The sequence below is a fragment of the Blennius ocellaris genome, assembly GCF_963422515.1.
Source record: "Blennius ocellaris genome assembly, chromosome: 10".
In the NCBI taxonomy this organism is placed as follows: Eukaryota; Metazoa; Chordata; class Actinopteri; order Blenniiformes; family Blenniidae; genus Blennius; species Blennius ocellaris.
In genome coordinates this window covers 21451833-21465777 of record NC_137659.1, presented here as the reverse complement: position 1 = coordinate 21465777, position 13945 = coordinate 21451833, and the positions used below count along the sequence as shown (strand labels likewise).

General features: G+C 44.1%; 1 protein-coding gene across 2 annotated transcripts; it reads left to right on the top strand.

The window, feature by feature from the left end:
* Positions 1-245: 245 nt before the first annotated feature.
* Positions 246-9693, top strand: LOC308135460 (angiomotin-like 2a). Of its 2 annotated transcripts, none has more exons than XM_080503467.1 (11): positions 246-476; positions 966-1769; positions 2275-2443; positions 5475-5619; positions 5709-5798; positions 6483-6778; positions 6874-7049; positions 7200-7253; positions 7345-7541; positions 7873-8004; positions 8382-9693. In XM_080503467.1, the coding sequence occupies exons 2-11, from the start codon at positions 1054-1056 to the stop codon at positions 8465-8467; spliced, it is 2061 nt and encodes a 686-aa protein (XP_080359593.1). In that variant the 5' UTR covers positions 246-476; positions 966-1053; the 3' UTR covers positions 8468-9693. The 2 variants fall into 2 exon arrangements, with proteins under 2 accessions (XP_080359593.1, XP_080359592.1); XM_080503466.1 differs by having other exon boundaries at positions 248-476; positions 7152-7253.
* The last annotated feature ends 4252 nt before the right edge of the window (positions 9694-13945 follow it).

Sequence of the window (13945 nt, the reverse complement as noted above, 5' to 3'; positions counted from 1 at the left end):
CTTTACACAACTTTGGCGAGCTGCTGCGTAAAAACCTCCTCCGCTGGGCTGTTCTCCAGAATACCCATCATCTTTCCCCCGTGAACGAACACTGCGGGAATACATGTGTAGAACACATCCAGCCGCCCGGACTGCCTCTTTCCTCCGCTCATTGGCGATGTTAAAGCGCACTGCAGCCTCCCTCCTCCCCTCTCCGCTGTGGTTTTACGCTTTTGATCCCCGAGGGACCTCGCGTTTTACATTCCTGGCATTCCGACCTCAGTCCCTCCTCGGTTACTTATTATCGCCGCCTGCTCTCCCTCCACAATCACTTCACCGAGCAAAGCGAGGGGAGCAGCAGCCCGTCCGGAGGGGCAAGGACGAGGGGTTTGAGTGAGGGAGAAAGAGGGAAAGGAGAACTTTCATGGAAATAAGAGGGATCCGTGTGAATTCAACACCCCGAGGACGACGCTTCTTTACGATGAGCGCGTGAGCTGGTGAGCGGAGCGTCTTTTTCTCTTTCTCCTCCGCAGCAAAGTCAAAACCAAACTGTAAACACGAGAGAAGGGTTTTACTTTAACGTCGCCTGTTGATCTGTGTATCGTGTGGTAGTTAGTTGTGTTTTTTTACAGTGTTAAACAGGACAGTGTGATAGAGGAGTGAAGTTATTTGCCGATGCTGTTTTGTGCGTTTTTGCTCCCCCGTGAGAGCGGAATTTTTGGCGCATGCAATTTTTTTTTTTTTTTGGCTGCTGTGAAAAATGTCTCCACATCTCTGTGTTGTCGCTGTTGAGAACTCACATTTTACATGATATGTCAGGCCATTATGTTTACTTTCAAAGCCTCATATTTATTTATGAGCCATTAAACTTTGTTCGTTATTGTATTTCTAGGATTGTAATATAACACTTGGTTCCGTTATGAAAAGATTTTCATTTAAGTTTGTTTTTGTGTGTGTGTGTGTTTGTGTGTGTTTGTGTGATCCAGGTTCACAGCTGTTATATTGAAGATTTTCACCCACTGATAAAAAGCAAATCCACTGACTATAAGAGGGGCTTACTCCATCCAGCGCAGCATGATGTCATCCACTGAAGAGCCGTCCGGCACCGTCCTGCACCGGCTCATCCAGGAGCAGCTTCGCTACGGAAACCCCACAGACACCCGCACCTTACTCGCCATCCAGCAGCAGGCCCTGCGTGGAGGCAGTGGGAGCAACAGCGGCCCCAGCAGCGGGGGCGACATGAGCAGGAGCCCGCGGTCTTCTCTGGAGAGCCTCACACAGGAGGACCCGCTGTTCCCCCAGCTCACTGCCAGGCAGGAGCCGCAGGGCGAGGAGCACCAGGGGGACTACCTTCACTCGGAAAGTGGCTACCCGCTGCACGGGGAGACCCTGCCGACGTATGAGCAAGCCAAGGCGCACTCGCAGTATCTGGCGTCCCACTGGGCAGGCGCGGGCCCCGTCAGGCAGCTCCACGAGGGGAAGCTCCTGCACGACGGGGCCTTCCACGAAGAGGCCGATTTGATGGAGCTGAAGTGCAGCCACGTGCGGTCACTCAGTGAGCATCGCATGCAGATCTCTCTCGAGAGGAACGATGCGGAGGCCAAAATGGAGGCCATTCGGATCACCTCTCACAGCTACCCCGAGCTTCCTTACTACGTCCCGCAATGTCCTCCCAGCGCAGGGCCGAGCATGGACAAACGCAGCCCGCCGCCAGAGTACTCGGTCCCCATCCAGGGCCAAGGATTTATCCCACACCAGGTGTCGGAGCCAGCGCAGGCTCAGCAGCACAGGTACAAAAACAATCATATCTGTGCCTGTGTGGCTGTTTTTTTTTTTTTTTTTTTTCAGAACTACTTTTACATTCCCTTACATCATGTGTCATATTTTCTTCCTCCTCTTCTTTTTTTTTTTTTTTTTGTAACGAGGGGCCGCCCATTGCTTTCCATTGTGTTTCACATGCGTAAACACATATTTATCAATGTGAGTCACGCCATAGCCCGCATAGCGATTCACATTTCCTCCTCAAAGTACTTACAGGGAAGCAAGTAGGTGTTTATAATGTTTTGCATCCTGCAACTGGATACCTCAACATGCCTGTGGTTCGCCAAGATGCTATAAATGTGTATGTACCTCATATAGAGTCAGCTTGCCTGCATGTGAAAAAAGGAGAATAGAGGGATATTTCTTCACTCAAAAACATATTTGATCACATCCACAACCTCCAAAGTTTGATGTCATGTTGAGTTTGACCTCAACTCATCTCTCTCTCTCTCTCTCTCCCTCTCTCTTTCACAGGTATGTCCAATCTGGTCAGCCAGCAGAAGCCCCCTGCTACAACTCATTTAACAGCCTGCCCCCTGCTGGTCTGGAGGAGCCAAACCAGGTGGAGCTGCTTCTGATGGAGAATGACAGACTGAGGCAAGAGCTGGAAGCTCACAGGGAGAAAACTGGCCGCATTCAGAAGGTAAGGAAGTTATAAACCTATCTTCTATGGGTGTGTTGGATGGGTCAGAGGATCCACAAAAGAGGTGGACTGTCTCATTTTCACATGTCATTTTTTATTTTTTTTACTTACAATCCCAAATAAGCCAAATTTCATTGTCTTAGTTATTAAAAAAAAGAATCTATTCAGAAAAGAAAGTAACAACTCTACCAAGATGATTGAGCTTTGTTGAGCTGATTGCTTTAAAGAAGTTACACTAATAATTAGGGCTTTAACTTGTTGAACAATTATGTTATATAATGGTTACAGTAAAAATATGACTTTTTTATACAGACCCTCGAAAGTGCTATGATTAAAAAAACAAGAAAGAGCGCAGCAATCAGACAAGCAACATTTTACCAAAAAATATCAATATTGAACATCCAACATATTGAGTATCCTCTTGGAGAGATTCCCTTTTTTTCTGCATTGATCCATCCTATTTATTTGATACAGTGGTGCAGTCATATTAGGGCACTCCAGGGGGGCTGGTGGGGGTCAACAGTCTTGCTCAGGGACCCACTGCAGCTATGGGGATTGAACCTGCGAAGTAGTATGTTAAATCTGCTTCACTAACCTCGAGGCCACCACTGCTTGAATAACTTCCATTCACAATTATATGAATGAAGATATTAAAAAAAAAAAAAAAAACCAATCATATGCCCTTGCAGTACTCTAAACTACCCCTAGGGATACTCCAACCACCAGCAAAGATAAAGGATAAATGAAATAAGGGGCTGTAAAAACATTATTGACTGAAATAATAGTTCAATTCAAATAAGTTCTTATCAGTTATAATCCTTAATCTCATGGCATTTACATTCATATGCATGACATAGAAGAAATCATTTCACATTAGAAAAAAAAATGAAGAAATCACCATCAGAACCAGACTCATGGGTGACAGCTTTTCTTAACAAGCAAACACAGTCTCTACATTCATGGGGAGAAGCAATGATCACGACAGTTTTCGCAACTCAGTAATTTTAGCTCACAGCAATAACAAGTCAAATAGAAGTCTATATATGGTTATACCCTTCACACTAAAAATGGGAAGTGGATTTTGCCCAAAGAGGAAACGGTGGCTCTACTCCGACTGACCATCCAGACAAAACCCTCGCTTTCAGCCACCTGTCGATGAAACACAACCCCAGCAGACAGTTGCTGCCCTGATACCCAACCCCAGGCACGCTCCCTCATCTGGATGGACAGATGAGATCAGCAGCTGCTACCTTCATGCCACAGAGGCACAGAGGTCACAGCCTGCTACTGTGTTTACACACTCCTTTCATTGTGTGGCTGGCCGAGTGGAGGCCAGAAAGTGTGTGTGTGTGTGCCTGCTTTAGTTCAAGGGAGGCCATAGATTTTCAGCGCCGGGGCTTGACACGCAGCCAGTCGATTGGGTTGTGACCCCCGTGCAGCTAATGAGTGGGCGGGTGGGGGTCGAACATAAGAGGCTGCTCTGTTAAGGGGGTGGGGGAAAAAGTTCCCATTTTTTTCCCACAACCAAACATTTATTACTGTTATTTTGTCACCTTTTGTGATGGAAACATTGGATATTTACACATCCGCCATGTTTTAAACAGCTTGAGTGACATTTGACACCTCAGCCAATCTTTGTAAAATCCACTCTCTGTTGGAATTATGTCACATGGCCCTTGCCTCGTCTCCTCAGCCTTAAAGAATGATAATTGCCAGGGTTGGAAAGTTTTCTCCGTCAGGCCGCAGCCCTGAGTAAACATGCCTGAGTGACTGTTGTAATGGTGGGTGTCTCTCTTTGCCGTTTCCACAACCCAGGCACAGGCATGCACACCTTCTCTCTGCTGGCAGCCTTCCCAAACCAGTGTGTGTGGGTGTGTGTGTGTGTGTGTGTGTGTGTGTGTGTGTGTGTGTGTGTGTGTGTGTGTGTGTGTGTGTGTGTGTGTGTGTGTGTGTGTGTGTGTGTGTGTGTGTGTGTGTGAGAGAGAGAGAGAGACGCTCTATGTGCCTGTGTTAACTTGTGTTGTGTATGCGCACGCTCATGTGCACTCACACACCTGGAATTGCAGCTATCAGCCCTCAGGAATGTAGATATAAATCAGTCTCAAAGGGAGTGGTGCGGGCTTGAATTCCTTCTCAGAATTATACCCACACACACACACACACACACACACACACACACACACACACACACACACACACACACACACACACACGCAGGTGCATGCATTTTGTGTTTTTTTGGCACTACATGAACTTTACTGCATACATACTTCAAATTGAGCAATGTGCCTAACCTTAACTTAACTCCAACCTTTAACTTAAAGACATATTCACTTTCATTATGAGGTCTTCTTTGTCACCCACAGAGTATAAACAGATTGAGGTCACCCCAATACTAATAAAAACATAAATATAAACATATAAGCACACACACTCGCAGTGCAATCTTTGTGGGGACTTTCCATTGACGTAATAAATAATTTTGCCCCTTACCCTCACCTTAGCCACCACCGCTGAGTGCATAGCTCTAAAATTAACCTTATTAATTATAATGTCAGCCCCAAAGCTACACGTTAACCATAAAAAATATATAAACCTCGTCATTGTCGAACATTTGTGGCCCCACATTGCAGGTTGGATACCACAAGCGTGGTGTGACCCAAGTTTTTGTGCCTCAAGAAGACAGAAATAGAAGGCCACACACACACACACACACACACACACACACACACACACACACACACACACACACACACACACACACACACACACACACACACACACACACACACACACACACACACACACACACACACACACAGAGACTGAGTATGCTGCACACACTTCTAAACGTGCTTGAATGTGTATTTATGTACTGTACCAACATGCATCAATGTCCCTGCCCCTTTCCGGCATGTGAAGTAGGCTAACCAAAAAAAAAAAAAAACTTTTCTTTCCCTTTTCCACTTGTGTGCTCCCTTCCTTCCTCCCCTCCCCGTCTCTTCCTCTCTTTTCTGTGGCCTTGTTTCAGTTGGAGCAGGAGATCCAGCGTATTTCAGAGGCCTACGAGACGCTGATGCAGGGCAGCAGTAAGAGAGAGAACCTGGAGCAGACCCTGAGGCGGAGGCTGGTGGCCGAGATCAGGAGACTGCAGGATTTTAACAGAGACCTGAGAGGTACTAATACAGAAACACATAAGCAACCTCTAATAAAAAAACAAAACATTGTGGTTTAGTCTTAATTTCAAAACTTTGTTGCATCACAGAAAACTTGGAAAATGCCAGAACTCATGTTGCAAAAGAAGTGGAGGCAGCTGACCACAACCAGCACATCATGGCGAAACTCCTTGAACAAAGTAAGTCTGCTTGGCTGAATTCCTCTCCGCGGCTCTGTGCTACATCCTCCTTTTTAAATCAACATGCTTGATTGGACTGGATTACTGCATAGCATGGGGCCCGTTTTGTACCTAAGGCCATCCTATATGCTGGAATTTCACTTGCATAACCTTGGCTTACTCGGTGAGGGAGTTTCAATAATAGGGAATTCAAGCCGTGCACGTCTTTCCAAAGGGAAATGAACTATCTCTAAATCACAGAGGAGCAGTGGAAGTGGTGGAAATGAAGCTCTCCTCTCCTCCCACCTGTTGTGAGCGTGATTTATGTTGTCTGTTTAAGGAACTGGACTCCGGCAGAGTGGTGATGTTTGTATGGCCTTGATGAGGAATGCTGTGTGCTATGTGGGTCAAAGGGATAGGGCAGCTTTCTCTCCCCTTCCTCCTCCTTCCTCCTCTCAGCATTCCACAAGTGTTTCACTAAATGAGGGCCACTGGGCACCATGTCGCAGCTCTGGTACTTATTACTGGACTTATGAGGGAGAATGTGTGGCATGTTCATAGATATTGTCCCTTTTTTAATGAGGAAGGACTTTCCAGACATAAGTCCAAGCATTCACTTGAAGCTAAATCCTTGACTTTAATCCTCAAGCATCAATACGCATTTAACCCAACCACCTCTTTTTCTTTTTTTCCCGTTTGCTTCAGATGAGGAGCAGAACTCTGATCGGGAACGAGTGGAGCGTGAGCTGCAGAGGTTGCGAGCCACGGCGGAGGAGCAGAGCCTCAAGGCGAAGAGGCTTGAGGAGGCCCTGGAGGCGGCCCGGGGACGGGGTCGTCAGCTCGAGGAGGAGCTCAGGAGGAAAAGGGCTTATGTAGAAAAGGTGGAGAGGCTTCAGAGCGCTCTGGCTCAGCTCCAGTCCACTTGTGAGAAGAGGGAGAGTCTGGAGATGAAGCTGAGGACGAGACTAGAGCAGGAACTGAGGAGTCTGCGAGCTCAACAGGTAAAAAAAAAAAAAAAAAAAAAGTTCTGGTACGGTGCTCTAAGCATTGCATTATTTTCAGTTTGCTTCAAATTGTTGCTTTTCTCGTGCCTCAGAGGCAATCACAGCCCCCTGGAGTCACCATGGGCTCCCTCCAAGAGCGCCTGCGTGAGCGTGAGGAGCGAATCCTGGCTCTGGAAGCAGACATGGTGCGCTGGGAGCAGAAGTACCTGGAGGAGAGCACCATGAGGCAGTTTGCTATGGAGGTGGCTGCCACAGCTGCTGCACAGAGGTACAGAGCCTCTGCCATCTTGGAGATCCCATGTAAAGATGTCCAGTAGCTCATTTACATTTGAATTAAAGTCAGAATTATGTTTTTTTTTTTTTCTCACAGAGACACGACCATCATTAACCATTCACCCTGCCACTCCTCCAACAACAGCTTCAACGACGACCTGCCAGTCGCAGACTACAGGAATCAGGAGATGGAGAACAGGTGGGTGCCTTTTCAGTAGAAAATCTTTAGAGAAGTATCACTTCTTTGTCTTGTTATCGGCTCTCTGCTCACGCTTCTGCTATGTTTTTAGGATCCGCGCTCTCTATGCTCAGATCTTGGAAAAAGATGCCGTGATCAAAATACTCAACCAGAGGCTGCACCACGATCAAGGCCGGAAAGATGAGCCAAGCCCCCGGACAAACCTCCTGAATTTAGCGGGGTCTCCTCTCCGACCCGCCTCCTCCACTCCCGCCATCAGCACAACAAAGGGCTGCACCAAGAGCAGAGGTGAGGAGCGCCGTCTCTCCATCCATCTTCACATTCAGACACACGACTAATTCAGAGACACAGTTTGACCCAACACACATGTAGACTGTTGGCCGGGGGAGAACATTCAAACTCAGTCCAGTAATATTTAATTCCCCATAAACACTGTGAGGCAAAAGTGTTCGCCACCACACCACTATGTGGCCTGGAAAAGCATGACTGTGCAAACCGCTGCAAAGCGAGCTGCGTGTAACATTTCCTGTGTCAATATTATTCATACAATCATTGTCATCGTCAATCATTGTCAAGTTCAACAGGGTAATTTTCTCTTGAATGCTTGTTTTGTTTTTAGGTAAAAGCCTGTCAGATGATCAGACTTTGCCAAACCTTCAGTTCTCCACTCAGTCAGAACCTGGAACATTAGAACGGCCGGTGGAGGAACCCAAACCCAAAGAGGCTGCCAGGACAGCCAAGCTCATCAGTGGTGAGTTCTCTGTTAATTATGCTTCGGTTGATTTGCTCACCAGGGCCGATGGTCCAATAGCAGAGCTACAGATTCCACCCAAAAAAATCTTTTTGTTTACATGAAAAGAGTTTTGGCCTGGGCTCACATTGATTAACCACGCTGCGATGTAAGCAGCCAATCAGATACCATCTGCTCAGGTCATAGTTCATAACACGAGCGCTGTGGAATGTGCACGCTTAGGAAATAATGTGGATCTGTTGACTGAGCACAGTGGCCGCAGTGCGCCTGTTTGACTGTGGAAATTGTTTGTTAACCTTTGTGAGTTGACTACGTTTGTCCACCTCTCAGCATTTCTATAACGATCCTGCACCTCTTTCTGTTTCATTCTTTTCCAGACAAGGCAGCGCCTAAGAAGTTGCTGTTGAACCCGTTCAGAGGTCTGGATGAACTCGAGTCGGAGGCAGTGGAGATCTTCATCTAGACAACAAGGAAGTCGATTTTGAATGGACTGAACACTTCTGGGTTTCTGTGAAGAGTGCGTGAGAATAAGATGAAATATTGGATGCAAAGTGGCCGAAATTTGCTGTTTTCACTATTTAGAGGCAGAGCTGGACTCCATCTCACTTATTCTCGCCGAGCCGAGCAGCTGCAGGCAGTTTGCATGGCAGAGTGAGAAAAGAGGTTTGTTCTGAGGTACTTGGACAGTATTGTGGATTGTAAGATGGCAACATGTTCTCAGAGAGTGTGTGCCAAAATATTTATATAAATCTATATTTTTGCTGCTTTCCCCTCCTTAATCATCCCTTTTTTTTTGTTTCTTTGTCTAATCCAATTACAAAGCTACATATTTATCTTATCTGGTATCTACATTCCCCGATTATTAACTTAATCTTGTGCTCCTCTAGATAAATATTCAGTAAGAGGTTATTTATGTGACCAGCATTCCCCGCCTTTAAAAAAAAAGCAAAAAAATCTGGACTTTAATCAAAATAATCTCCTCCCTAATACGTAATGTTATTTCTTTGAAAGACTGCCCTTTGTTGATTAATTTAAGTTGATAACACTGATGATTTAAGTGCTCTTGCTGGTTGTATTTCCTACTCCTCAGTAGCTGGTTCTACACAGGTTTTAAAGGGAGTGATGATCAGTGGGCTGCATACTATATAGAAGGTAATTTGTTTGCTTTGCCAAACTGACACAAGCCTGATGTAAGTTTGTATTTTTGGGATGGTGTTGCATCATGGTGTTGATTTCATCATCTTCATTTATTGGTGCTTTTTTCCCCCTGTTTGCTCCCTCATAGTATGTTTGCATGTGTGATGACATTTTGTGAGTGTGTGTCCTGATGTGGTGACTCTGCTGGTTTCAGTCACCACTGTGGGGCAAAAAAGGTGAAAACGCTGTTTTTGTTGACTGTGAGCTTTGAACTAACAAACAGGTTAATTATTAATATTATTATTATATATTTTATACAGATGTTTGTATTGTTATTTTAGATCAAATAGTGCTTTGAGCGGGACGCCAAAGATGTTTATGTATGTTTGTTGTAAGTTATGTGCTGACAATCACGGTCTTGTCAAGCTGTACACAACCAACCAAGAAGTGTTGACTTCAAATGGACATTTCTGTGAACTTTAAACAAATATGAAGGTTTTTACTGGTGAATTCATGCAACATTTCATAAAAGCAATAAAATATTCCTGAATAAATGAACTGGCTTCTTGTCTTCTGAATTACTGGATATACATGGTTGCCCTTTCTGCGGTGACCAAATTGACCAGACAAAATCCTGTTTCGGTGTTTTGTGTTTAACCCTTTTGACTACTGTCATTGGTAAATAGTCTAAAGTTAAACAGTCTTGTCTGGTCCTTTTTAAACAGGTCGCTTCACGTTCAAGTTAATAAAACACAAGTTGATGTGCTAAAGCAGGGGTGTCTGAGGTATCGGCATGACAGCCGGCCACCTCATTGCTTAAATTCATGTTGGCAGTGTGAGATTACGAATACATGCATAATGCAACAGTGATAAGAGAGCTTTTTTTTTTTTTTAATTTCAGTGTATTTTTCACCAGGACATATTAAGATTGGCTTTCTGTTCAGATTGTTGTCATTTTCTGCAGTAATTGTTTGGTACACAATAAACTATTTATACATATTACTTATCAAGGCACTGTTTTACTAGTCCGGCCCACTCCAGATGAAAATAGAGCTGCATTAGGCCCCTCAACTAAAATGTGTTTGATCAAATTATCTCAATTATTCTCCCACTTTGTATTTGTTTGAAATTTCTATTTGGAGGACTGAAACAAGTATAAATCAATTGTAGTCCTGATTTTTATTTGTTCCTTCAAAAAGCCTGGTTCCTCGCTGTAGTACTTAAATCTCACAACATCAACAGCAGTTTTGGTACATGAAGTAAAACTCTAAGTTTGTAAAGCTGTGTTATCTTGGTTTTGCAGGGTAAATATGTTTTGCAGCTCCAGATCAATTGCAATTCGAGGTATTGGGGGGGGGGAAACGCGGCTCTTTGGACTGTAGAGGTTGCAGACCGCTGATATAGGTGTTCCTCCTCTCTCCCGTTGTCACCCTATCTGGTTCCTGTGCTCTCGTTGCACCACAGAGACGAGTGCTCTTCATTAATGAATACCAGAGCTGCATTCTTTTGGGTTCAACTTTCTCGGGTGGCCTGCTCTCTTGTTCTCTTCTTGCCATGAAGAGCGTGCTTGACATAGATCACATTCTCCCAGGGACACGTAACTCTATATGTGACAAAGGCAGGTTTCTCCCAGATTAGTCGCTAATACCGTTTGAAAATTCTTGTGCACCTTTGCGAACATGAGTCACATTCCTGAGTGCTTTTATTGCCCCCGATAGACTTCACACCCAGAGGTGCTCATGAGCTATATCAGGACATGCTGCTGGATATAAAGATGAGAGGAAGAGGAGCTCAGTGATATCTTCTTCCAAACAAATCTTTGTCACACAACAGAGATGTCGACTTGTACCAGTTTGGGTCGGCTTGACGACACAGACGATGAGTTTGCACGACGCACCAAGACAATGAGAAGAACGGTGTGACTGACAAGTGAATGTTCTGGTGTCATCAGAGTCCATTCACATTGTTCATTAGTCATCCCGTGTGCCTTGGCTTGTTGGAAAATAAAAACAAATCACACAACTGTTGTTCTATATGGCTACTCTATTTTATCCATCATAAACCTTTTGACTTGTTGTTTCATGTCTTGCAACTTTTCAAATTATATTGGCGATTGAAATCACATTTTGATTGATGTACAGTATATGCAGGGTGTAATTTACAAGGCAGCAACAGGAGGATTTCTTCATCTTCTATCGTCTTCATAGACTTCATAGAATTATCTTTTATGAACATACATAAATGACCCCCTCCATTCATCATATTTATTCTTTCTTCTCTAGAAAACACACAGCCTGGATGTGTTTTAAATCACAAGTGCTGCAGGTTGAGAACAGTTTGTAGTTGAAACAGTAAAGTTAGATGTGGATTTTCTCTCTTTCCAACGGTTCCATTTATCTGGATCCATGTAGACAATATGTGAATATCAGTGTAAATATTACTGATAATTACTTGAACAACCAGGATGAGGGCATATTCCACAAAAATATGAGATGACTATTATATATTCATCAAACTCAAAGCTAAATTGGACTGCAAATACTGTAAAATAAGCTGTAGAAACATTTTAATAGATTTCTTCAAATTCACTATTTAAACCTCACTGCCCCCTTTGCCCACAATATAGTGTATCATTATAAGAAATACTCTAAATATGAATCACTGGTTGCATTGTGGCTGTTTGAAAATGGTTGCCAACTGCAATCAGTCATTTGTGCTAGTTTTGTGTACATACTGTGTGTCTTTCATGCATCAATCATGAGCTTTGAGAGGGAGGACAATATGCAAAGTGGGTCAGTTAATATGAGAAATGTAAAGTATACTGTAGGTGTGTTGCAACGCTGTAGATTTGACAAATTCCTGAAACACAAGCAAAGTTCAACACAAATATTTAATTTTCTGATGAACATCGACAAATCATTTTTTGTTTGGATTAAACCTTGTTACCAAACATGGACACGTCTTGTGAAATACAGTCCAACTTCATCTTCATATTGCTCCTGTAAGGAGGACTTATATGAGGTGAAACAGGTGAAACCAATTCACAGAGCCATCTAAGCTCATATCAACATTTTCGCCCTTTATTCTCATACACCTAAGCAGAGTTGGACCGAGTGCAAGTTTCAGAGTCTTTGATAATTGGATGGAGACCGTGCTAAAACACCTCAGCAAGCCTGGACTTGGACACAGAGGATATGAGCGGGTGAGATAGCGCAGATGCTTCTGACAGGAAAGTGTGTATGGGAAAACACAGAGCAGGAACTGGTGGTATGCAATGCCATCAATCTTATTTATGAACTGAGAGCTCTTATCTGGTGTACTGACTGACAACATTGTGAAGACTCGCCAACATTCCTCACTGAATGTGAAAGGCAGCTGACATATTTCCACCGCTTGCCTCTTTTCTCCCTCTCTTTTTTTTTTTTCTTCCCAGAATTGGTATGATGGAGGAGGATAGAATTTAAATGTGAGTCAGAGGGCAAAATTCCTCTATGCTCAAAAAATTATTCAGAGAAAATGACTTTTTCTACACTCTTTGGAGGTCCTTTCTCAGGCTGAGATTGAATGGGAACTTCATAATGAAGCACAGTCACCATGCAAGGAATGGGTTTGTCGCTGCATAAACCGTGGAAATGATCTTCTCACGCTGTGTTTGCGTGTGCTGTCAGAGTTTATTGCCCCGTCGTGAAATTTTACAATTTAACAACGCATTCCTAATAACCAAAGGGCTTTGAAGTTTCCCGACACCCATTGATTAGACTGTTTGTGAATGACATTCATAGAGTCAGACAGTAAAAGGGGAAAGTATATTGTTTTCGCAAATTGTAGAAAAAGTTGTCAAGACACTCGAGTAATGATATCCTATAAGATAAAAACAATACCGGCCCCTGCGGTGCACATCAAAGGAACACACACACACACACACACACACACACACACACACACACACACACACACACACACACACACACACACACACACACACACACACACACACACACACACAGGAGGATACAAATGAATGTCGAACCGCTGTGTTGGGAGATTGATTGACTGACCTCCTCGGGGCAGATAAATGCTGCACTTGATTAATGAACACATGGAATAACTTGTCAGATACTCAGGAGGTGGGGGTCGTCAAAACACCCAGCAGGGGAGTAAATCTACAAATCCATATAATTTTTATTTTCTCCTGCCATGAAGGTCGCAGCATATCTGTGGATGTTGGTCATACATGCATCATTCCCATGGTGGCCAGACGGGAGAGCGACCTGTCACCACCTGCTGTTGTGTCATTCCTATTTGTTCAGGGGCCGTGTGTTTAAACTGGCAGTGGTGACACCCCCCCCCCCCCCCCCACCCCCCCACACACACACACACACACACCGCCCGAGCACATATTTCAGCCACATGTGGCTGCTGTGGACTGAGGCTGCTTCAAGAAACTGTAACTCTCAGGCTTTCCTGTGACCAGGAGGTCGACTTGAACGATGATCTGCCATCATGTATTCCAATGGTAACATCAGTATTTTAACTATCTCCTTCAGCTGAGTCTTCTTCGCCATTGAACTCCTTTATTTCTTGATGCTTTCAGCAAAATTAACAAAGGTCAACTGAAGCAAGAACTACAATATACAAAATAACAGTTGCCAATTTTTGAGCTACAGTTGTTGTATTTGTAAATGACATAGTATTCACCCTCTTTACTTTGGCACAATCTATGCACCCGACAGATGCATTATTCTCAAAATATATTAAAAAAAAACTGAGCCTAAGCTTCAGCATTTTAAAAAGAAAACCACTG